At 40.0% G+C, this 26,641-nt stretch overlaps 1 protein-coding gene across 1 annotated transcript in view; it reads right to left on the bottom strand.

Annotated features, from left to right (window-relative positions):
• aqr (aquarius intron-binding spliceosomal factor) overlaps positions 1-26,641 on the bottom strand; it is a 78,011-nt gene that overhangs the window by 37,019 nt on the left and 14,351 nt on the right. Inside the window, exons 15-23 of the mRNA XM_047346213.1 lie at positions 21,811-21,913; positions 9,983-10,103; positions 9,576-9,717; positions 9,091-9,269; positions 8,142-8,309; positions 5,768-5,937; positions 3,198-3,439; positions 2,867-3,016; positions 224-293 (exon numbers count right to left, since the gene is read on the bottom strand). Of these exons, the coding sequence (XP_047202169.1) occupies positions 224-293; positions 2,867-3,016; positions 3,198-3,439; positions 5,768-5,937; positions 8,142-8,309; positions 9,091-9,269; positions 9,576-9,717; positions 9,983-10,103; positions 21,811-21,913 (1,345 nt within the window). The remainder of the gene's footprint in view (positions 1-223; positions 294-2,866; positions 3,017-3,197; positions 3,440-5,767; positions 5,938-8,141; positions 8,310-9,090; positions 9,270-9,575; positions 9,718-9,982; positions 10,104-21,810; positions 21,914-26,641) is intronic.

Raw genomic sequence — 26,641 nt, 5'->3', positions numbered from 1 at the left:
CATAATCAGCTCCTTGGTTTCCCTACATGAAAGCTAGCTAAACCGTGTGGTAGAGTGTCCTTGTTATAGCTGCTAATGATTGTAGCGTAAACCAAGAAGGAAGGTTAGAAGAGGTGAAGAAGGAGCAAGATGAGAGCATGCATGTAAAGTTGTCCTATGACCTTGTTGGTAGCTTCTTTGTCATATTACGCCTTTCTAGATGCACAATAAAGAACTCACATACCATTGTTAGTCCTGGCTGCATCCCAGCTCGAATGGCTTCGATCTGAGTAGGTGTGAACTGAATCGTATTCCTGCAAGAAGTTTACAAGGCCGACGTCAATAAACCTGTAACTTGTTTGATACACGGAGCCTTTTTATCGGCATTTACACGTCACTGGTTGTTTTAAGAAAAATCTTTTAAAGAAATGCCATGCATTTCAAATTCTTCAATCAAATATTATATTATAGAAGTATAAGAGAATGGGTGGCCATGTAAGGTAGACGTTAGGGAAAATAAATTCCATTATATTTTAAACACATTAATATCTCTTTGAACATGTCTACATGTCAAATTGAATCAACCAATTTAAATACAGTATATACAGGTCCTTCTCAAAATATTAGCATATTGTGATAAAGTTCATTATTTTCCATAATGTCATGATGAAAATTTAACATTCATATATTTTAGATCCATTGCACACTAACTGAAATATTTCAGGTCTTTTATTGTCTTAATACGGATGATTTTGGCATACAGCTCATGAAAACCCAAAATTCCTATCTCACAAAATTAGCATATCATTAAAAGGGTCTCTAAACGAGCTATGAACCTAATCATCTGAATCAACGAGTTAACTCTAAACACCTGCAAAAGATTCCTGAGGCCTTTAAAACTCCCAGCCTGGTTCATCACTCAAAACCCCAATCATGGGTAAGACTGCCGACCTGACTGCTGTCCAGAAGGCCACTATTGACACCCTCAAGCAAGAGGGTAAGACACAGAAAGACATTTCTGAACGAATAGGCTGTTCCCAGAGTGCTGTATCAAGGCACCTCAGTGGGAAGTCTGTGGGAAGGAATAAGTGTGGCAGAAAATGCTGCACAACGAGAAGAGGTGACCGGACCCTGAGGAAGATTGTGGAGAAGGGCCGATTCCAGACCTTGGGGGACCTGTGGAAGCAGTGGACTGAGTCTGGAGTAGAAACATCCAGAGCCACGGTGCACAGGCGTGTGCAGGAAATGGGCTACAGGTGCCGCATTCCCCAGGTCAAGCCACTTTTGAACCAGAAACAGCGGCAGAAGCGCCTGACCTGGGCTACAGAGAAGCAGCACTGGACTGTTGCTCAGTGGTCCAAAGTACTTTTTTCGGATGAAAGCAAATTCTGCATGTCATTCGGAAATCAAGGTGCCAGAGTCTGGAGGAAGACTGGGGAGAAGGAAATGCCAAAATGCCAGAAGTCCAGTGTCAAGTACCCACAGTCAGTGATGGTCTGGGGTGCCGTGTCAGCTGCTGGTGTTGGTCCACTGTGTTTTATCAAGGGCAGGGTCAATGCAGCTAGCTATCAGGAGATTTTGGAGCACTTCATGCTTCCATCTGCTGAAAAGCTTTATGGAGATGAAGATTTCATTTTTCAGCACGACCTGGCACCTGCTGACAGTGCCAAAACCACTGGTAAATGGTTTACTGACCATGGTATCACTGTGCTCAATTGGCCTGCCAACTCTCCTGACCTGAACCCCATAGAGAATCTGTGGGATATTGTGAAGAGAACGTTGAGAGACTCAAGACCCAACACTCTGGATGAGCTAAAGGCCACTATCGAAGCATCCTGGGCCTCCATAAGACCTCAGTGCCACAGGCTGATTGCCTCCATGCCACGCCGCATTGAAGCAGTCATTTCTGCAAAAGGATTCCCGACCAAGTATTGAGTGCATAACTGTACATGATTATTTGAAGATTGACGTTTTTTGTATTAAAAACACTTTTCTTTTATTGGTCGGATGAAATATGCTAATTTTGTGAGATAGGAATTTTGGGTTTTCATGAGCTGTATGCCAAAATTATCCATATTAAGACAATGAAAGACCTGAAATATTTCAGTTAGTGTGCAATGAATCTAAAATATATGAATATTAAATTTTCAACATTACATTATGGAAAATAATTAACTTTATCACAATATGCTAATATTTTGAGAAGGACCTGTACAGAGCTTAAAAACACAGTGAAAACACATCCGATGGTAATGGGGAAAAACATCACATTTAATGTCTGTTCTGGCTTACGTGTTAGGAACTAATGGTGGCCACAGCATTTAACAAAAATTTTACTTAAATAAACCGACAGAGGGAGTCGGTCAGAGACAAGTATGTAAAGCAAAGATGTGGTGAGCTGGTCCATTTTACCAAATTGTCTTTGTGGAAACTCAGAATGATACTCGGCAGTTTACATGATATACTTGAAAGCATGTCTAACAACAAGGCGATGCTCAAGATAGACTACAGCCTGTGTTCTCCCAGTCCTGTTGGGTTATGGCTCTTCTATAGCCCTGTCCTACACTCCTACAATAACCGCCTGTCTTCTGAATCACCTGTACCCTGATTAAAAAATGCTCCTTTAATTTTTTTGAGCAGTGGAAAAAAACCAAACAGAAAACATAATGCCAAAAACCCCTTAATTCAATCTGCCTAATGTTATACATGGCTGATAACTAAAAAACTATCTAGAAATGTGGTCATAGATGCAACCAAAACAGCAACACAGCAATAAATGGGCACACCTCCATACCATTTATTACTTAAAAAATTTCCTGCAGAGCAGACCGATGAGATCCATCATTTTATTAACTGAAGTCTGAGTGTGAGGGCGGTGCTCTCTCACCTTTTGGGCTGGTTGTATGGATAGGGCCCACGGTTGGGGGCGACATATGGTTCCACAATCAAGGTTTTATCTTCCTCATTGTCTTTCTCTTCTTCATCAGCCTTTCTCTTCTTCCCTTTGTCTTTAGTACTTGAGATGGGAAACTTGATTCTGGAAAGAAAAGGAAAATAAATGGAAGGTTCTTATCATAAACTGTAAATAGTTCAAATATAATGTAGAAATACATAAATGATATTAGACTTGTTTAGAAAGTCAATAAAGGTAGTAGTTATGTATATGTGCATTAAATTAGTACCCTGTGTAGTTTTAAAATGTGTTTTTTGAATTTCACCGGAAAGGAGGGACTTGAAGTTCGGGGTTCTCCTCAATGACCTTTATGGTGCAACCAGGAAAACACGACCGCAAGTGATCCAGGGACAGAAAGGTGTCGTTGAAGTCCAACGTAGAGATCTGATTGGGCATCTTGGAATAGTGGGCGCTGCCTGGGTCACCATAGCCAAGGATAATGTCGTGAAGCCAGTCTGGAACAACACATTCTGTGTTCATCAGATGCCTGATCGTCTCCAGCACCGCCTGAAAACACAGTAAAATAGATATCTGACTAAGGGGCAAGTCAGAAAAGAACTCCCATCTCTCCAGAGGTGGTTTAGCAGAGAAAGAACATCTGATGAGGGATAAGTGGAACGGAGGCAACTTTATGGCAGCGAATTATATTTTAATGAGCTACAAATGTTCTAAAACAGTTACAATCGAGCCCTAATAGTGGCTCTGACACTACTGTTGTACCTGTTACAGGATTCCTACACACCTATCGTATCAGAATTTCCTATTCTTTCAGACCCAAGTTTCCAGATTTCTCTGTTCTTTGTAGACCATTTTAAAACTATACTGTAAATACAAAAAAAAAAAAAAAAACAAAAAAAACACTGTCATGACATCCATACATTGATGGGAATTTCTTAAGATAAGATAACACTTTTAGGTCATGTGATAGGAACAAAACTCTGATAATACAATTCATTTTATACTCTCTTTTTTACATTATTTTTTAGACCTGCGAAATTATGTAAAACAAATTGCATACCATTCCAAATGGTATAGTATATCGGTTATTAGTTTTATATGTTATTGTACTTAAGAGAGGGTCAAAAAGATTATTGTGTAGGGATGATTTTCTTCTACCTCATGTATCCTTAATTTATGACACAAATTATAAAAAATTAATCAAATCACAATACCCAGATAACATTTTTACCCTACATGCTGGAATTCTTAATGCAGAATCAAAATCAGCTTTAATCGGCAAGTTTGTGCATGCAAACAAGGACTGACTTCGATTCCACTTTGCTCTGAATGAAGAAATTTAAAATCTAAATATATAAACAGGGAAATAAAACTTTTTTTTTTTGGCAAATACTTGTATATATACAGTGTTTTTACAAAGTATGCATGGCATCGATCTGGGCACTTTGACTATTAAATGTTCATGACAGAGACAGCCTGGGGGAAGAAGTTGACCTGAAGGAAAAAGTCTAAAAGGTTTGTGTGCAGGGTGTGTGGGGTCTGCAGAGATGTTAGCTGCCCTTTTCCTGACCCTAGACCTGTACAAGTGCTGGTTGGAGGGAAGGCCAGCCCTGATGATCCTTTCTGCAGACCTGATTGGTCATTGCAGTCTGAACATGCCCTGTTTTGTAGATGAGCCAAACCATACAGTGATGGACGAACACAAAACACACTGAATAATCGCAGTGTAGAAGATGATCAGCTGCTCTTGTGGTTTTTTGGAAGTTCACTGGAGAGGTTCGGGCTGTTAAAATCCCCAAGAACAATGATGTGGGTGTTTTTTCTCCACATCTGTTATCAACTCAGCGAGCTGTTTTTCAGCCTCTGATGTGCAACCTTGTGATGGGATGTAAACACCTGTCAGAACAAACGAGAAGAACTCCCTTGGTGAGTAAAAGGGTTTACAGTTTAAAAAAATGACTCAAGGTGAGAGCTACATGTCTTCGGTAGTACTGTGGCATCAGTAAGCCAACCGTTTGTTTATTTAAAAGCAGATTCCACCTCCTGTTTTTCCCTGACAGTTCCGCACTGCGGTCCGCTCGACACAGCTGGAAGCCCGCCATCATGAGTGGGCTGTCTAGGGTGTGTTCACTGAGCTAGGTTTCGGTAAAACAGAGGGTGGCAGATCTGCAGCAGTCCGAGTTTATAGAGATGAGAAGCAGCAGTTTGTCCGTTTTGTTGGCCTGTGGACGGAACTTTAACCAGGTGAATTGAGGGCAGGGGTGTGCAGAGTCTGCGTTGCTGAAGCTTCACAAGCGCGCCCTACCCGTTTGCCTTGTCTGAGTCTCCAGTAAATGCCATAGAGAGCCCCTGCACCGCCACCCAAAACATCAGTGAACTTGGGGTTGATGAAAAATTTGGAAAAATGGTGGCACAAAGCAGAATAGACACACGGAAACATGCAAAGTACCGCAAAGAGCGAAATACTGAAGCTGCCATTCGCCCCATCTTGCCTTAATTCAATTACGGCTGATGTAAATGTCGTGAGATGTAAATTTCTTCAAATAAAAAGGGAGAGATGGATTTTGTTCTTGTATATACAGCTGCATGTTATTTTCTGATTATTTCATGGTCATGGCTTTTTACAGAAACATAATAACACTTTGCATGTCTCTACTATTACAAACTGAAAGGCTCGAGTGTGTAAAATATTAAGAGGCTCGTAAGGGTGGTGTTTTCAGAGAAACCCTGACCCCAACAGTACAGCCAAGGTCATCTTTACAGAATTATATTTGCAACATGTCACAGGATGGTGCTGTTAGGACTAAAGCTCAAGGTCGCAAAAATAAGATTCAAATGCAAGATTTAGACTTAAAGCTGAAGGCTTTAAGTCTTTACCTTGAAATTGTTCTCCTTGGGTTTGCGTCTCATGATGACGTTAAAGGTCTCATATGGGTCTTCGGTGCCACTCTGAATACTGCTGGTCATGTCCTGCTGATACTGGTTGGGGTCCAGCCACACACGGAACGTTCTGGTGTCCCCACGTAGCTTAGGTTTGGGTTCAGGTCCTGGTTGAAGTGGGAGAAAGTAGATGTAACTATGCTTCTCATCAGAAAGTACTAGATATTAATTATCTAGTACTTTCTGATGAGAGTAACCATGGCTTATTTCTGTTAAAGCTGTGCAATGTGGCGCACCTTTAACAGATCTCCAACAGATATAATTTCTTTGTTACCATAAAACCATCCACTTTATTAAATCATTTACAAATAAAAATCTGGTAAGTATTGTGTGCATTTGTATTCAGCCCCCTTTAACTTTAATATCCCAAAATAAAATTCAGTGCACCCACTTGCATTCAGAAATAATCTCTGTTTAGATTTCATCTAAACAGAGTGTGGCAGAAAACTAACACACACATAACCCAGTACACATCATCCCCATGATGAAACATGGTACTGGCGGTATCATGCTGCAGGGATGCTTTTCTTCAGCGCAGGAACGCAAACTAGAAACGTACCCCGAAAAACTTTCAATGTAATTGCAGTGAAATGTGATTCTACAAAGTATTGATTAAAGGGTGTGTGAATATAAACGTAAACACATTTTGTAAATATTTTTTTAAAAGAAGAAAAAATTAAAATTAAACCATGCATCATTTTTCTTCCCCTTCACAATCATCTCCCACTTTGTGTTGGTCTATCACAAAAAAAACAAAAACAATAAAATACGTTGAAATCTGTGGTCTTCATGTAAGACAATTGGAAAACGTTAAAAGGGATAGAGACACTTTTGCAAGGCATTCTGCGTCTAAGCTCAGCATGCTAATAATGTAGACACAACTGGGCCAAAGTGTGCACGCAGTTATGAGCTTTTATTTGCAGTTATTTAAATGATGAGTATAAAGACGGGTTTATTATTCATCTATAATACAAAAAGTTTTAGTTTTCCTGAAAATAAATATTCTGTATTTAAGCAGCACAACTTCTACAACCAGACAGGACCCAATAATGGTGACTAAAAAGGAAGATCTTATTTTGTTTACTCATATCTAACATAACCCTTCAGCAAACGCTCTGTGATTTATGTGACATGGACACACCACCCAGCTAACCACAGAACCACTTATTCCTGTTGGGGATCTGAAAGTTTAACAAGGCCCACTCTGGCAGGACATGTCTCCTGGCATTGTGTCTACTTAGAAAACCCTTCCTTCTCTATATTTGATCAAAGCAGAAGAGGTAGGATGGGGAAACGGGTTCTTCAGCAAAACGACACATGCTCTGAGCAAAGACTAAGAAGATGCTTCCAAGGTAACTTAGGTGAACCCACAGAAAAACATATCTGAGCTTCAAGGAAGAGCACAGCTCAATAAACTGACATTTTCAATGTATCACTCAAGTAAATGACAGATTTGAACTTTGTCTTTAGGTGTTACCTGTGTATATATTAAAGCTGTTTTTTATGCTTTAAAACAACAGGTAAAAAATGCATCTATGCAAATTTTCTTTTACACCTTTTAGGTTGTCTTTGCTGTAAAGTACATCTAAAATCAATTCTTTTGTTTAGTTCTTAAATGGCACATTTCCCACAATCCATGACCTAAACTCTAGTAACTGGTCCCACTCAAGATCAATGTTTTTATAGGTATTTCTAATTGTATTTTTCAGTCTGTTATTTCCTGAAAAGCAAAAAAAAAAAAAAAAAAGATTTTTGGGACTGGGCAGCATTTCTACTTATATATTAGAAACCAGAAATAAATAGCATTCCAAAAGGGCATTTTTATGGTTACTTTAATAGCACCAACTTCTTATCACAGAGGAGAACAAATAATATAATAACAATTTATTGATTTTACTGTCACAGATTGATCTTTAAAGTTTAAAAGTGCAGCACTGGTGTGAGCACATTTCTGTTTAAAACAAATGAAAAATGTCAAAGTCAACAACCTAAAAACAGTCATTTGTTTAATTAAAAGAAAAAAATGGCTGATTGTAGCAGTGGCACCGATGTAAAACTAAGCGGCATAAAATAAATGTTAAATCAGCTGTCAACTAAAACTGTATTTAGAACCCAAAATTATTCTATGCTAAAATATATTACTATTGGGAAAAGCATTGTTGCAGAGCTAAGTGGAGCTTACATTACCAAGTTTTGCAGGAAAAGCTCCTGTCAGTTAAACCACAAGAATAAGTCAGAGGGCCGGGTTGTTGTTCACCAAAGGTTAATGAGTACATTCTAGCAGTAATAAACAGTGTGGATATGGCTTTACCTTCCTCGATCACGCGGCCCTTGTCATCGAGCATGCCCTGCACCTCGCAGCCTCTCACGTACACCAGGCCGGTCTGGTCCAAAAAGGGCTGGCGCCGGTCAAAGCGTGTGCCGTACAACAACATGGGTCGCACTGTGATCAGAAAGCAAACGTCATGCTTCCGCAGACCTAAAAAGAGGGAAAACAGACAAGCAGAACTGTTAAGAGAGAACAGGAGGATGAACCTTACATTTGAACCACGTTCTCGCAAAAAATATACTGCTTTAAATCCGTGACATTGTTTTTTTTTACATTAGTCAACAACCCCAGAACACATATAAATGATTTGTTTTCTTTTGAGATTTACAGCGACAAACAAATAAAAGCTGAGGTTTTTGTGGTTCTACAGACTTAATCTAATACTTACATTTTTTATACAGCCATTTCATTCATCTAAACCCATTTTTCCAACTATAAATACAATAAGTTATAACAATGCCTTTCTGTTCAAAGTGTCATGATAAAATGTATCTAAAAAAAAAAATCAGTTTTTCTTTTCATATAAGTAGCTGCGCTGGTAGGTGTGCTAATTAGTCTAGTGCTAACGGTGCTCTGTTGAACACAGTTCCTATTGTAATACTTAGCATTAAACGAGAGTGACTTTATTAAAATCAATGCATGTGAAACATCTGCCATCTATAAATCTTTTATCAAAAATGAGGACGTATGAAAAGAAATAATTAATTGAAATTAAAAAGGGACAGTAATTAAGGGCACACAGAAATAATGTCTTGAGAGAAACAACCAGCAGTCGAAGGTCAACAGAGAAGACTTTTTTGGTATTAAATACAGTGAGCAAAGATGTATCTACTGGTTTTAAGAAATGCCTGTTGGAGGAACCACCTGGTTTAGATAAAAACAAACTGATAAAAGTTTTTAAGTTGGAAGTTGGCTCGCATTCAGTTTTTACCTTCCCATTCATGTTTGATATGGTCTTGAACGTTGAGGTTAATTGTGACGTCAGCCCGCACACGAGCAGGCCAGCTCTCTCCGATGTTGGGCTTGGCAACTTCCACGATGGAAAAAGAGGTGATTGTCTGCGCCATCCGAGCCCAGCCCCCAAACACCACTCCACCATACTCTGACTGCCTGTGTAAGCAGACGGACATGGCAGGAATCACAACAGGCGCTGTGGGCTAGATCTAAGGCAGCACATGACTCTACAGCTAACTTATTTAGTTCTGATAAAACATCATGCAAGTTATTGCATCACTTAACATAGTTGGATCACTTTTATAGTTAAGCAGTAGGTTTCTAAATGTAGTAACATAGGAAAAACAATTAATATGCTCAATCTGAGGACAAGAACAGATACACTAATACTGATCAGTGCACCCCCCCCATAGAAACTAAAAATTCATTCTGACTCAGTTTGTCCAAATGAAGACATCTCACCATGGTTTCATTCTCCACACCACATCTTCAATGTCTTGTCTGATCTCATAAGTGGATTCCAGGCGAAAGAGGTTAAAGTTCCTCAAAAGGTAGTCATGCAGCGTCAGGAACTGGAGATTCAGCTTTGGTAGAGCCAAGCAGCCTTACAAGATAAACGAGTCAAAGAACAAGAGTAAAAAAAAAGGGATTTAACACAGATTTTGAAATCATGCAGAAATATGATGGGTTTTTTTTTTGTTTTTTTTATGGTATAACCTCTAAATAAACAGGATTAAAACAAAAAGGTGCCAAAGCCCTGCAGGCACAGTGCTTCAGATAAAGCATATTACAATATGTGGGAGTAAAGGCAGTGAACATACACAGTAAGTTCAGTGTTAAATCCCAGTTCACACATTTTTCTTTCCTACCTTCGCCTGAGTAATACTCTGTTGGGACAATGTTTTCATCCCAGATTATCTTCTCTGTGGGATAAACGGGCATCTGGTTCAGTTGCTCAATCTGAGAGATTCTGCGCTCATGGCGAGACACCTGTGAAGGACACGGATGACATGCAGAGAGAAATTCAAAGTAAATAATGAAAGGAAAAATTAATTGTCATTATGTTGCCTTAGCTCACTGTTTACTTTCCCTTTCTAGGAGTGTAAGGAAATAATTATAAAGGCCTGCTGAGGTTTCACTTTGAAGGTGCTAAATTGGTATTTGATACATAAACAGTTAAATACAACCATTTTAACTAGGTATGCTTAGGTGTCTGCAATTACTGCCAATTAAGTTACCAGTTTATTTATTTATTTATTCATCTTCTACTTGAAAAATAATGTTAGTAGACTCCATACACAGACCATCACAAGACAATTACCTGACATTAACTACTGAAACAGGTAGGTCATTCATCAAGGACCATTTAGTTGATGGCAATATCTAAACCTAAGCATTTTTTGGGATTTGGGATCTTAAGTTTTCACAGGACTGCACGGTGGCGCAGTTGGTAGCACTGTTGCCTTGCAGCAAGAAGGTCCTGGGTTCAATTCCCAGCCGGGGGTCTTTCTGCATGGAGTTTGCATGTTCTCCCCGTGCATGCGTGGGTTTTCACCGGGTACTCCGGCTTCCTCCCACAGTCCAAAGACATGCCTGTTAGGTTAATTGGTCACTCTAAATTGCCCTTAGGTGTATGAATGAGTGTGTGTATGGTTGTTTGGGTGTTGCCCTGCGATGGACTGGCGACCTGTCCAGGGTGTACCCCGCCTCTCGCCCATAGACAGCTGGAGATAGGCACCAGCTTCCCCGCGACCCACTATGGAATAAGCGGTAGAAAATGACTGACTGACTGAAGTTTTCACAGGTTTTAATTTGAATAAGGAACATAAATGTCCATCCATCCATCCCTCCCTCCCTCGGGAGGTTTGGGGCCCACCTCCAGCAATCAGGTGGTCTACATCTTATGGTCGAGTAACTTGAATTTATATTTAATAAATGTCATATACTTTGTGTGCTGTTTCATAGGCTTCATTAATGTGCAACAGTAAATATCCTATTCAACAAAGCAAAAATTAGAATATAAGGCCTGACAACGATCTGAGGAATCAAGAAAATGTTGTCAAATCATCATTATCACATAATTGGCAAAACATTTGTTCTAATCTAATTTTTTTGTCAATAATGAATGCCAATTCTGCAGGCTGACTACTAAAGCAGATAGCTTTTTCAATCAATAATACCATAATAATAATAATAATAGCAGCAAAACTCTGTTACCAGCAGCATGACAACGTTAGAGAAATCTGGAGGATAAGCATGCTTAAGTGAAAACCACTACTAAATCTAGCAGGTGTTAATTGCTAGATTTAGCAATTGTCTACTGTTGTATAAAAGACACTTCGCCAAGCTAGAACAGCTTATTTCTCATCATTAATAGAAGAGAACAAGAATAATCCTAGGTTTCTCTATAGTACAGTTGCTAAACTTACACAGAGTCATAGCTCTGTTGAGCCATCCATTCCCTTAGCTCTCAGCTGTCATGCCTTTATGGGATTCTTTTTAAATAAAATTGATACAGTCGATCACAATATTCTCTTGGAAAGGCTAGAATACGCTGTAGGGATCAAGGGAACAGTGCTTGGCTGGTTTAAATCTTATCTGTCTGATAGATTCCAGCTTGCTCATGTAAATGATAAATCATCTTTGAACTCCAGGGTTAATTGTGAAGTACCACAGAGTTCAGCACTTGGGCCAATTCTCTTATATATATATACACACACATACACAGAACAGACCAAAAGCTTGGGCACACCTTCTCATTCAAAGAGTTTTCTCTATTTTCATGACTATGAAATATTGTAGCTTCACACTGTAGGCATCAAAACTATGAATTAACACATGTGGAATTATATACTGAACAAAAAAGTGTGAAACAACTGAAAATATGTCTTATATTCTAGGTTCTTCAAAGTAGCCACCTTTTGCTTTGATTACTGCTCCGCACACTCTTGGCATTCTGTTGATGAGCTTCAAGAGGTAAAATGGTTTTCACTTCACAGGTGTGCCCTGTCAGGTTTAATAAGTGGGATTTCAAGCCTTATAAATGGGGTTGGGACCATCAGTTGTGTTGTGCAGGAGGTGGATACAGTACACAGCTGATAGTCCTACTGAATAGACTGTTAGAATTTGTATTATGGCAAGAAAAAAGCAGCTAAGTAAAGAAAAATTAGTGGCCATCATTACTTTAAGAAATGAAGGTCAGTCAGTCCGAACAATTGGGAAAACGCTGAAAGTGTCCCCAAGTGCAGTCGCGAAAACCATCAAGTGCTACAATGAAACTGGCTTACATGAGGACCGCCCCAGGAAAGGAAGACCAAGAGTCACCGCTGCTGCGGACGATAAGTTCATCCGAGTCACCAGCCTCAGAAATCGCAGGTTAACAGCAGCTCAGATTAGAGAACAGGTCAATGCCACACAGAGTTCTAGCAGCAGACACATCTCTAGAACAACTGTTAAGAGGAGACTGTGTGAATCAGGCCTTCATGGTAAAATAGCTGCTAGGAAACCACTGCTGAGGACAGGCAACAAGCAGAAGAGACTTGTTTGGGCTAAAGAACACAAGGAATGTTACATTAGACCAGTGGAAATCTGTGCTTTGGTCTGATGAGTCCAAGTTTGAGATCTTTGGTTCCAACCACCGAGTCTTTGTGCGGCGCAGAAGAGGTGAACGGATGGACTCTACATGCCTGGTTCCCACCATGAAGCATGGAGGAGGAGGTGTGATGGTGTGGGGGTGCTTTGCTGGTGACACTGTTGGGGATTTATTCAAAATTGAAGGCATACTGAACCAGCATGGCTACCACAGCATCTTGCAGTGGCATGCTATTCCATCCGGTTTGCGTTTAGTTGGACCATCATTTATTTTTCAACAGGACAATGACCCCAAACACACCTCCAGGCTGTGTAAGGGCTATTTGACCAAGAAGGAGAATGATGGGGTGATGCGCCAGATGACCTGGCCTCCGCAGTCACCGGACATGAACCCAATCGAGATGGTTTGGGGGGAGCTGGACCGCAGGGTGAAGGCAAAAGGGCCAATAAGTGCTAAGCATCTCTGGGAACTCCTTCAAGACTGTTGGAAAACCATTTCAGATCACTACCTCTTGAAGCTCATCAACAGAATGCCAAGAGTGTGCGGAGCAGTAATCAAAGCAAAAGGTGGCTACTTTGAAGAACCTACAGGTCCTTCTCAAAATATTAGCATATTGTGATAAAGTTCATTATTTTCCATAATGTCATGATGAAAATTTAACATTCATATATTTTAGATTCATTGCACATTAACTGAAATATTTCAGGTCTTTTATTGTCTTAATACAGATGATTTTGGCATACAGCTCATGAAAACCCAAAATTCCTATCTCACAAAATTAGCATATTTCATCCGACCAATGAAAGAAAATGTTTTTAATACAAAAAACGTCAACCTTCAAATAATCATGTACTGTTATGCACTCAATACTTGGTCCGGAATCCTTTGGCAGAAATGACTGCTTCAATGCGGCGTGGCATGGAGGCAATCAGCCTGTGGCACTGCTGAGGTCTTATGGAGGCCCAGGATGCTTCGATAGCGGCCTTTAGCTCATCCAGAGTGTTGGGTCTTGAGTCTCTCAACGTTCTCTTCACAATATCCCACAGATTCTCTATGGGGTTCAGGTCAGGAGAGTTGGCAGGCCAATTGAGCACAGTGATACCATGGTCAGTAAACCATTTACCAGTGGTTTTGGCACTGTGAGCAGGTGCCAGGTCGTGCTGAAAAATGAAATCTTCATCTCCATAAAGCTTTTCAGAAGATGGAAGCATGATGTGCTCCAAAATCTCCTGATAGCTAGCTGCATTGACCCTGCCCTTGATAAAACACAGTGGACCAACACCAGCAGCTGACACGGCACCCCAGACCATCACTGACTGTGGGTACTTGACACTGGACTTCTGGCATTTTGGCATTTCCTTCTCCCCAGTCTTCCTCCAGACTCTGGCACCTTGATTTCCAAATGACATGCAGAATTTGCTTTCATCCGAAAAAAGTACTTTGGACCACTGAGCAACAGTCCAGTGCTGCTTCTCTGTAGCCCAGGTCAGGCGCTTCTGCTGCTGTTTCTGGTTCAAAAGTGGCTTGACCTGGGGAATGCGGCACCTGTAGCCCATTTCCTGCACACGCCTGTGCACGGTGGCTCTGGATGTTTCTACCCCAGACTCAGTCCACTGCTTCCGCAGGTCCCCCAAGGTCTGGAATCGGCCCTTCTCCACAATCTTCCTCAGGGTCCGGTCACCTCTTCTCGTTGTGCAGCGTTTTCTGCCACACTTTTTCCTTCCCACAGACTTCCCACTGAGGTGCCTTGATACAGCACTCTGGGAACAGCCTATTCGTTCAGAAATTTCTTTCTGTGTCTTACCCTCTTGCTTGAGGGTGTCAATAGTGGCCTTCTGGACAGCAGTCAGGTCGGCAGTCTTACCCATGATTGGGGTTTTGAGTGATGAACCAGGCTGGGAGTTTTAAAGGCCTCAGGAATCTTTTGCAGGTGTTTAGAGTTAACTCGTTGATTCAGATGATTAGGTTCATAGCTTGTTTAGAGACCCTTTTAATGATATGCTAATTTTGTGAGATAGGAATTTTGGGTTTTCATGAGCTGTATGCCAAAATCAACCGTATTAAGACAATAAAAGACCTGAAATATTTCAGTTAGTGTGCAATGAATATAAAATATATGAATGTTAAATTTTCATCATGACATTATGGAAAATAATGAACTTTATCACAATATGCTAATTTTTTGAGAAGGACCTGTAGAATATAAGACATATTTTCAGTTGTTTCACACTTTTTTGTTCAGTATATAATTCCACATGTGTTAATTCATAGTTTTGATGCCTACAGTGTGAAGCTACAATATTCATAGTCATGAAAATAAAGAAAACTCTTTGAATGAGAAGGTGTGTCTAAACTTTTGGTCTGTACTGTATATACAGGGGTTGGACAATGAAACTGAAACTGAAACTCAAACTCTAAACCGAACCATTCTTGAGGACCATGTGCATCCAATGGTTCAAACATTGTATCCTGAAGGCGGTGCCGTGTATCAGGATGACAATGCACCAATAAGCACAGCAAGACTGGTGAAAGATTGGTTTGATGAACATGAAAGTGAAGTTGAGCATCTCCCATGGCCTGCACAGTCACCAGATCTAAATATTATTGAGCCACTGCTGTGTTTTGGAGGAGCGAGTCAGGAAACGTTTTCCTCCACCAGTATCACGTAGTGACCTGGCCACTATCCTGCAAGAAGAATGGCTTAAAATCCTACTGACCACTGTGCAGGACTTGTATATGTCATTCCCAAGACAAACTGACGCTGTATTGGCCGCAAAAGGAGGCCCTACACCATACCAATAAATTATTGTGGTCTAAAACCGGGTGTTTCAGATTCATTGTCCAACCCCTGTATATATATGTTTCCAATAGGTAAACTTATCAGGCAGCGTAGAATAAACTTTTACTGTTACGCTGATGATACTCAGCTTTCCTTATCCATGAATCCTGATGAGCCCAACCAGTTAGATAGACTACAAGCATGTCTTGAAAACATAAAAACTTGGATGACTTTAAATTCTCTGCTTCTAAATTCGGACAAGACAGAAGTTGCTGTCGTTCGACCAGCGCCTTTGAAAAAGAAACTGCCTACTAAATCACTTAACCTAGATGGCTGAGCTTTTACGGTAACTAATTATATGTGTTCTCTTTCATACTCTAAACTTGAAAACTGGCTCAGAGTTTATCTGTTTTTTCTTTCTAGATGAAACGACTAAATGGGGAACATCCATTAACATTTTACTTTTCCTTTCCATAGAAAGTACTCCTGAATCAGTGCTTCTGTGTTCTGCTTCTGTCTCTGCTCTGTTCTCTCAAACCCCCAGTCAGTCGTGGCAGATGGTCGCTCACACTGAGCATGGTTCTGTTGGAGTTTTCTTCCTGTTAAAAGGGAGCAGGTTGGAGTAGCTCTGTTACTTTTGATTCTAATTTATTCTTTTTTGGGAACTATTCCTCTTGTGGTGGATACAGTTGATTTTTTTTGGATGACTGTCCACTCCAGTGTCGGATGCTGTGCAGCTTGGAGGATTTTTCTTAATACTTAATACTCTATTTTTGGACATTTGTTATGATGCATTGCCACGGCAATGGGGTTGTTTCTTACAACCGAGAGCAGCTGATTAATATCTCAAAAGCTCAAATAATACTTCAGCTACAACCCCAAATCCCTGATGAGTTGAAAAGGAGACGCCGTGGATGCAGAGCAGGAGCTAAGAGAAGAGAGAGAAGGACGAAGTTCAAACCATCTCTTCCGTCGATTTTGATGGGCAATGTGAGATCGTTGGGAAAGAAGTTGGATGAACTCCAAGCCCTACAAAGGACCCAGCCAGAGTACCGGGCATGCAGTATCATGTGTTTTACTGAGACATGACTGCAGGATCATATCCCCGACTCCAGCGTCTCTCTGCTGGGCTTTTTAACCATATGAGCAGACAGAGATTTAAAGAGGAGCGGCAAATGTAAAGGAGGTGGACTGGCAGTACTTGTGAACAACAGATGGTGTAATCCAGGACATGTAACTGTGAAGTGTCATCTCTGCAGTCCAGATATTGAACGGTTGGCAGTAAGTTTTCATCCATATTATTTACCCAGAGAGTTCACCAGTGTTATTTTGGCAACAGTTTACGTTCCACATTCCGTTGTTGGTGACACTGCATGTGATGCCATCAGCTCAGTTGTTGCTAAGCTACACACACAAAACCCCAATGCTTTTGTGGCAATTTCTGGTGATTTTAACCATGCTTCACTCTCTGCTACACTTCCAATGTTTCAACAGTTTGTCAGCTGCTCTACCAGAGAAAACAAAACATTGGATTTGTTTTATGCAAATGTCAAAGACTCATACATCTCTAGAGCAAGACCTCCTCTAGGCAAATCAGGTCAAAATCTTGTTTTTCTCTGCTCAAAATATAAGCCCCTTGTTCAGAGGCAACCTGTAATAAAGAGGACTGTGAGAAAATGGTCACAGGAAGCTGAAGAAGCTCTGCAAGGTTGCTTTGAGGCTACAGACTGGGACGCACTGCCAGCCACATGGAGAGGACATCAATGCCATGACTGAGTGTGTAACCGACTATATAAACTTCTGTGTGGATAACATCATCTCCACCAGAACCGTGAGATGCTTCCCCAATAACAAACCTTGGATCACCAGAGACCTGAAGGACCTGCTTAACAAGAAAAAAAGAGCCTTCAGAGAGGGAGACAGAGAATTATTGAAGATTATACAGAAGCAACTTAAAGTCAAGATAAGAGACAGCAAGGAGGTGTACAAGAAGAAGCTGGAGAGCAAGCTCCAGCAAAACTTGATGTGTGGACAGGGATGAAGAAGATCACAGGCTTCAAGCAGAAGGATGATCAGACCGCTGGAGGTCTGGACAGAGCCAATGAACTGAACACATTCTTCAATAGGTTCAGTTCAGAAACAAGCTTCGCATCCTCCTCTCCTGCTCACAGCCAAACAGGCCAGTAACACCTCACATTTTTTATCTTCCACCTCAGCCCTAGACCCTTCTGCTTCTACATGTTTGCCTTCAACCATATCAGAAGATGCTGATACTTCCTTTGCTTCCCCCTTCCACCTGTGTGTCTCAAAAAGTCAGGTGAAGAGACAACTGGAGAGACTGAATCGGAATAAGGCTGCAGGTCCAGATCATGTCAGTCCTAGAGTCCTGAAGGCCTGTGCAGAGCAGCTCTGTGGGATTCTGCAGCACCTCTTCAACCTTAGCCTGGCCCAGAAGAAGGTTCCGGTGTTGTGGAAGACCTCCTGTCTTGTTCCGGTACCAAAGAAAACTCACCCATCAGTCCTCAATGACTATAGACCTGTTGCCCTGACATCTCACATCCTGAAGGTCCTAGAGAGACTCCTGTTGGCCCACCTGAGTAAGCAAACAGTAAACCATCAGGACCCCCTTCAGTTTGCTTATCGCTGTGGAGTTGGAGTTGAAGATGCCATCATACACCTGCTTCAACAAACCCACTGTCATCTGGACAAAGCCAGTAGCACTGTGAGGATCATGTTCTTTGATTTCTCCAGTGCATTTAATAGAATCCAACCTGATTTGCTTTGTCAGAAACTTCAGAAGACTCAGGTGGAGGCCTCAACAATGTCCTGGATCAAAGACTACCTGACAAACAGACCACAGTTTGTGAGACTGAAGGGTTGTGAGTCTAACCAGGTAGTCAGCAGCACAGGGGCACCACAGGGGACTGTACTCTCACCATTCCTTTTCACTCTGTACACCTCAGACTTCCAGTACAAGACAGGCTCCTGTCATCTGCAGAAATACTCGGATGATTCTGCAATCGTGGGGTGGATCAGAGATGGACAAGAAGATGAGTACAGGAAGGTGGTGGACCGCTTTGTGGCATGGTGTGGAAACAATCATCTCATTTTGAACGTGACTAAAACAAAGGAGATGATTGTAGATTTTAAGAGAAACAGGAATAAGCCAAAAACTATTTCCATCATGGGAGAAGAAGTGGAGGTGGTGGAGGAGTATAAATACCTCGGTGTTCACCTGGACAACAGACTAGAGAGGAGATGCAACTGTGAAGCCATCTACAAGAAGGGACTGAGCAGACTGTACTTCTTGAGGAAGCTTAGGTCCTTTGGTATTTGCAGCAAGATGCTGCATATCTTATACTGCTCTATACTTACTCTCACTCACTTAAAACTGTGCACATATATTTATATTATATTGTAGATATGTTTATACTGTTTAATTTGTATTGTATTGCACCGACTACGCCAAAACAAATTCCTTGTATGTCCAAAAACGTACTTGGCAATAAAGCTTTTCTGATTCTGATCTATAAGTCTGTTGTGGAAAGTGTGATCTCTTCTACCATCATCTGCTGGGGAAGCAGCATCAGAGCCAGGGACTTAAAAAAGCTCAACAAGCTGATAAAAAAGGCTGCCTCTGTTCTGGGGACTCCTCTGGAACCTCTGGAGATCATTGTGGAAAGACGGATTCTTCATAAAATGAAGAACATTATGGAGAACCCTGAGCGTCTTCTTCATGAGACTGTCCTACAACAACAGAGTGTCTTCAGTCAGAGGCTTCTTCAGATCTGCTGTAAGACGGAGCGCTACAGGAGATCCTTCCTGCCCACAGCCATCAGCATCAACAACGGCTCTTTGAGGAAACCTTCATAATATGAGCTATAACAACATTCAATTTCCCTTTGGGATTAATAAAGTATTTTTGAATTGAATTGAAATGTATGTTCCTCACTTCAAATCTGTATGAGTCGACTGAACTGACTTTGTGAAGTGCCTTGAGATGACGTGTTGTGAATTGACGCTATATAAATAACACTGAAATGAATAAAACTGAACTGAAAATTCTGCTGAGTATCAAAATGAAAATAATAAATATGTTTCATATAAGGCAACAGTCAGGCAACGGTCTTGAAAGCTATTCCAGATCTGAATACCACTCAGTCTAAAGACATGTATAACATAGATGCAGCGTTCCTAAAAAAGGACGCTCACACTCTAATCCAGCCTTTGACCCACATTATAAATGTCTCTGTTAAAACTGGAACATTTCCAGATGTTTGGAAAAAAGCATTAGTTATACCCATCTTTAAGTCCAGGAATACCGCAGATGTCAGTAACTACCGACCAATAAGTCTAGTTCTAGTGATGTCAAAAATATTAGAAAAAATAGTTTCAGAACCACTAACTCAATATTTAGAAACACACCAGTATATACACCCTAAATAGTGTGGTTTTAGACAAAACCATTCTACTGAATCGGCTATTTGCACATTATTGGCAAACATTGTGCGGTCGCTTTACAAAGGAAACATTGTGGGGGCAGTATTCCTGGACTTAAAGAAGGCATTTGATACCGTACACCACTGTCATCTTATTTCAAAATTGTCATCTTTTAATATGTAACATCAGGCACCATCATGGTTTAAGTAATATCTGCAGGGCCGAGAACAATGTGTAGTTATTGATCATGTAAAATCTACTCCATGTGAAATTAAAACCGGAATCCCTCAGGGAACCTTACTGGGGCCAATTCTCTTCAGCCTGTATGTGAATGACTTGCCTGAAGTGTCTCCTGAAGATAGCCTTCAGATGTACGCTGATGACACTGTTGTTTATATGCCCGGTAAAAGCCCTTCAGCTGTCAGCAGCACATTGACCAAAACTCTAGAGAAAGTATCCTATTGGTTAAACAAATCCTATTTGATATTAAACTTGAAGAAAACCAAATCTGTGTTTCTCTATACAGAGAACTCGGACAACAAACGATCTAAACATCAAAATAAATGGAGAACTAATTGAACAGGTAGAACAAGAAAAATATTTAGGAGTAATATTAGATCCTCAATTAAATTTCAAAAGTCACATTAAAAGCATTGTAAGAACAATGAAGGCAAGAATGAACAGTTTCAGAATGATCAGGAGCTGTCTGACATTAGAATGTGCTCATGTCTTTTTGAATACAATGATCCTGTCACATCTGTCGTACTGCACTGCTGTTTGGTCTCAGACCAGTCAAACTACCTTAAAGCTTATCAAAAGGCTTTATAATCGCACTTAAAAATTTTTTGATAAAAAGCCCATATTTAAGTAAATATAAATTCTTAAATTTTGTGAATTTTGTTCATCTTAGCTATATAAAGTTGATTTTTAAATGTTTGATTAGACTTGCACCTGAGTCACTTTGTACATTTGTTAACAGACTGGACACCTCCAGGTCAACGAGAGCTGCTACATGTGGAAACTGTAGAGTTCCATTTTGTTAAACATCTTTTGCAAAAAATTTCTTTTCTGTGAAAGGAACCAACCTGTGGAATGGTCTTCCTGTTAAGATTAAGACTTTGACTAGTCTGTCCACTTTCAAAAAACAAGCAAAATCCTGGCACACACAAGTAGCCAGCAGCAGTGTGGCCATGTCATATGAAATGCATAACTGTATATATGAGGCGTACATTTGTTTGATCTTGAGTGGATGTGTTAATTTTATTACAGTGATTTTATTAGTACTAACTGGTTTCTGGACATTTTTGATTGCATTTATTGTAATTGTTTTTACTTTTTAATTATTTTAACTGTTAAAAGCCCTTCAAAAGACAGGTGCTGCGAATTAGCTATGGCTACAAGCACTATGATACAGGCATCAGATTATTTTGCATATAATGATCTATGTTTATTGTATCTGTCCCTACCAAATAAATAATAATAATAATAACATTATTTTAGCAGCTCTATGAATAATTGTTGCTCAAATCATGTTAGACATTTTTGCTTTTTCTGTTTAACACCATTAAAATGAAGTATTTTGAGTCAAAGTTAATATACCATGAGAATCTCCCTTGTTGACCTGCAAGCATGCCCACAACGGAGTAAAACTGGCTGTTTCACAGTGGGAGCAATATTTATCAAATTAAATTAAATGCTGAACAACATTTCCAAGTACAGTCAAACAGCTCTTCTCCCCATTGTTCGTTGTTTTTTATGAATGTAAAAGCTAAATTTCGGGAAAACAAATAAACTGTGACACTATATTTAAAGTAGCACACAATTATAACATTGCAAGTCAAAGTTATAATTATTACATAGACAAGATTCCAAAACATTGCACCAACCATCATCTCCAGGAGAAACGCTTTCTCAATGGTTGTGTCTTGGCCTTCAGGCAGTTCTGGCAGCAGACACAGGTATGAGGCCACCCGGTGGAGCATATTGGGACTGCAGAGAAAGAGAAAAACAATTGCTAGTCGGCGAAAATAAATAAATAAAATAAATGAATTAAAAAGGTATTTGTGTGTTACAAATTTAGGTGACAGTCTCATCCAGAGCATTGGACTAAAATCTGATAATAACTGACTGGACATAATGATTTTGGTAATGACTAAAATGAGGATGATTGGGAGGAACAACGAGGACAATCTGTTTTTTACCCACATTCAGTCAATGTAGAAATTTGATGCTTCTGCATACCATATCGATGAAGAAAAATCTGTCGCTTTCGCACTTTTGGACACTACATTCCTAATAGAGACATGCATAAAACACTGTCAATACTGTACGTGTGAGAATACACAGCCTTATCAAATAATTCATGCTTATTAGCACTGCGGCACAAAGCAATTTCTCTGTTTGGTTTGACACGGCTCTTCTGCACTGTCAGCATGTGCATTAAGGGCCGAGGGCGCACTCAGAGACAGGATTATGAAAATCAAAACCTATCTCAGTCTCAAAAAGCTGAGGCGTGGCTCCTTGCATGAAGACCTGTTTTAATCAGGCTGGCACATTGTGATACAGGCCGGCTCTGGTGCACAGCAAAGGACAGGACCTGGAAACGTTGTGACAGGCCTGGACAGCCACACGTGGCACTAAATAACTTTGACCATGCATGTTCATCCCTTTTTGCAACTTATGATGCCACACATGAGCAGTGGGGTGGCAATTTTGCCAGTGTTGCACTTTGGAGGCCCAGTGAATGACCTGGCATGGCTTGTGTGGACATTCCTTCCCTTAGCAACAAGATAACGTTGGCACAATAAGTCATTTGGGGTAAGAGAGATGACTGGATCAGGTCCTGAATGACAGCCGAGACACTGACGGGGCAAGGCAGGGGCATATTAGAAACTTTTCAACACTAAATTGGAAAATTATTCACGCTTCCTGAACTTTTTTTTACATGTCAGCACGTTGCAACCATATACTACAAAGCCTTTTATGTGATTGTATGTGAAAGACCAACACAAAGTACTGAATAATTGTGAAGTGCATGGAAAAAGAGGAATTGCTTTCAAAATGATTTACAAATAGATATACAAAAAGTGTTACATGCAATTTTACTTGCGCCCCATTACTCTGGTATCCTAAATAAAATCCAGTCTTCCTTGTGCAATTTAATCTCAGTCTAAAGAGATGGTCTGTGAAGGTCTCAGAGGGTTTTTAGAGAACAATACGGAACAAACAGCATCACGACGACCAAGGGACACAGCAGACAGGTCAGGGAAAAGTTCAAAGCCACAAAATGGAAAAGGCACAACTATAAACCAAATAATGGCAACCTCCCCCCCTGACCTTACAGCCCAACAAGGAAGAACATTAGTCAAAGAAGCAGCCAAGAGGCCCGTGGTGACTCCTGAGGAGCTGTACAAATCCACAGTTCAGGTGAGAAGATCTGCTGACATTTAATATTGAGCCATTCCACAAATCTGGTCTTTATAAAAGAGTGGCAAAAAAGCAAAAGATGAAACAAAGTGACAATACATCCTGTTTAAAGTTTGCCATGAGCCATAGAAGGGAAACAGGAAACATGTGGAAGATGATACTAAAAATAAACTTTTAGGCTTGTGAAAAATAAACCATTCGCAGGGTGAAGCATGCTGTTGGCAGCATCATGCTGAGGGAATGCTTTTCACCAGCAAGGACAAGAAAGCTGGTCAGAGTTCATGGGAACATGGACAGAGCTAAACGGTAAATTCTGGTCCAATTTGAGATTCAGTTATGACACAGGTACGGTTGATGAAGATAAATCATGAGATTCGGCTTAACTCGGAAGAATTTAGTATGATTTACAAGAATCTATTAAGAATGCCGACGAATGTTAGGAATCAGTTAACAGTATTCCGAATGCATCTAAGAATCAGGTACAATTAAATTTGAATTAGTTACTATTATTGACAATACGTGGGATTTTCTATCAACATATAATAAAAAGTGATGAGAGACAAACCCCAGTGAATGTTATTTAAATGATGACTGTTAATATTTAGAAGTTTAAATGTTTTAAGTGAAGTGATTATTCTTGCCAATAAAATGTAGAAACTTGTGCTTGTTTTTTTAGACAAAAGATGTAAAAGGAAACTAAACTAAAACAATTTTTTTTTTCTTTATACTTCCTATGTATGATAAAAAGTTTCATCATTTAGGTTTTTATGGTTTTTTTTATTTATCATTTTCCCTATTTATTACTTTTTTTCCCCCAAGGGCAGAAGAAAGAATTGGGCAGTTTTAGTGGATTCAATGGCCCTGAGTTATTAAGACAAGGCTTCACGAATATCAGATTAAGAACACATAGAAATTCTTACGAATCAATTAGAAATCAGTTACGATACCCAAGAGTGATCTAGGAAGTTGTTAAGAATTAACTGAAATTAATTCCAAAAGGGTCAAATATTGTAAGAACTGACTAACAATGAAATATGAATCAGTAACAAATTCAGGAACTTATGATGATTCAACTAAGAATCCTAAAATTTGGCAAATCATATTATTCGTCAGCTATGTGGAATGGGGGCATTAAGTGCCTTGCCCAGGGGCACATCGACATGTTGCAGGAAGAAGCTAGAATTGAACCCACAACTTTTGGATTGCAAGACGACTACTCTATCCAATGAGTCACAGTCATGCTGTGACAGTCCTGGAAATACAGGACGGTCATGGACGAAAACCAGTTTGAAGCTGGAACACTGATCAAAGCATGTTCATCTTTGGAATGTGCAAAGCTGATAGATGCATACCCCAAAACAATTGCACATGTAATTACAGTAAAAAGGTGGTTTTGATTGGGCAATGATGAACACAAATGTAGGGAAGCAGAGCTGCTATCCCGCCAAATGTAAAATAGAGCTATATTATAACAAGAAAACTTTACTGTACTAACAAAAACTCTACAATATATTAACACGTTATTACAATACAAATATTTATCAGGTTATAACAAAAGACTTTTCGTATTCTTACAAAATACAAAAAAAAAAACACTTCCAGATTGTCCAAGCTGCTCATCATCAAAGGTTTAATGTAATAATGTCAAAAATATGTATTGCATTTAATCTATCTTATATTGAAGTTAGTGGCTGTAATGAGACAAAATGTGAAAATCTTTTATAGGGTTTGAATACTTTACAAGGCCCTGTAAGTTTAATCAATTTGTCTAATAAAGTCAGGAAAAATAAATTTGTCCCAGTAATATATCACTTCCCTGAGATCATTTGGTGTTTAGTTAGCAAAGAGAGAGTTAGAAGTTGGTGATTTGGGCAATTTGAGGCTAACAATCACAACAATAGCTGCATTTCTTTAGGAGGAAACACTTTAACCACTGTATTTCATCATGTAGTTAGCTCTTCTTCGCCTGAAATGAACATACCATGTTTGAAAGAAGTGACAGTGTGTCTCAGTGCAGCCAGACTGGTAGGGGTGTTTGGAAGTGTGGGCAGGCTGTTATAATGATGCATTTGTTGTGTGTGAGGCACTTAGCGGATAAATTCAGAGTGGTGGTTGACTGGGAGCTTAGCCTATGATTAGCACAGCTGGAATAAATGGGCATTAGCATGAGTTGTTTGGGTGAAAACTGCTTTGTTAAATCTGATTGGCACATTTCGAGTTACCCAGAAGTTGCTTCAGTGGCAGCTGGGAAAGCTGTGAAGCCCGTTCGATATTCAAATCCCTAATTCTGGATGGATTGGGGGAAGTTCCCACTAACATGAAATGGCTCAGCTAAGTCTTTACACCCTGCCTAATATATTATAGAGGCAAAATGCACTGACAACATGGGCTCAGGAATTTTCAATAATGTTACGATGTCAACACACATGTATCTAGTAAGGTTTTACAGATCAGCAGTATATCTGGGATTTTACAGTCATGTATGCATGAATGCATGAGTAGAAGTTAATACAGACTCACACAGCCACTCAGACACAGGACATTTCATCAAAGTGAGGGTGGTTTGGCTCCTTGGCAAGCTAATATGATCCAACAAACACAGCTGTTCAAAGAGTTTATTCTCGAGCCACTGCAAATCGATTAAATTAATGAGGCGTGCCTCTGTGGCCGGTACCACCTGCCTGTTCAAGGGTTCACTAGCTGCCTTTTAGCAGGGAAGTCAGGCAGCAATGGCAGCTTGGCTACATTACAACACAGCAGTAACTTAACTGTAAATGTAAGGCCTGAATTTCTGTGTCATTCTGATTAGGTAATACTCCTCCAAATGTATTTTTATTGCTGTTTAGGTGCAAAAAGTTTAGGGTTTGCTAACTTTGGCCAAAATAGACTAGTTATTTTATCAATCCTTACAATGTTTCAAGCCCCTTTAATCCACTATATCCACAATGATTAGCCAAGTAAGCATTTAAACCATATCATATTTTCCAACTCCAGGATTTAGGCATGTTAGATGATGTGTGAGGGAGGGACTTCTAAAATGAGTTCAATACTGAAAGGTCAAAACTTGTACATAAAAAGGTTTTTCAGAGGGATGCAGCCCTCTTAAAAATGCAGTGATATTGGACCTGAATCAGAGAACCACAAAACAGTTTGTGGCCAGAAAAAGGGGCAAATTAATATCTGGAGGGCCCAGAAGGAAAGGATGTTCAGTGATCAGAGACATGACCAAGGTAGGGAAGCCTAAAACACAACCAACACTAAACGAGATGCATACGCTGAAACGTTAAGACT

The sequence above is a fragment of the Girardinichthys multiradiatus genome, chromosome 19 (genome assembly GCF_021462225.1).
Source record: "Girardinichthys multiradiatus isolate DD_20200921_A chromosome 19, DD_fGirMul_XY1, whole genome shotgun sequence".
Lineage (NCBI taxonomy): Eukaryota > Metazoa > Chordata > Actinopteri > Cyprinodontiformes > Goodeidae > Girardinichthys > Girardinichthys multiradiatus.
This window is presented reverse-complemented; position numbering and strand designations above follow the sequence as displayed.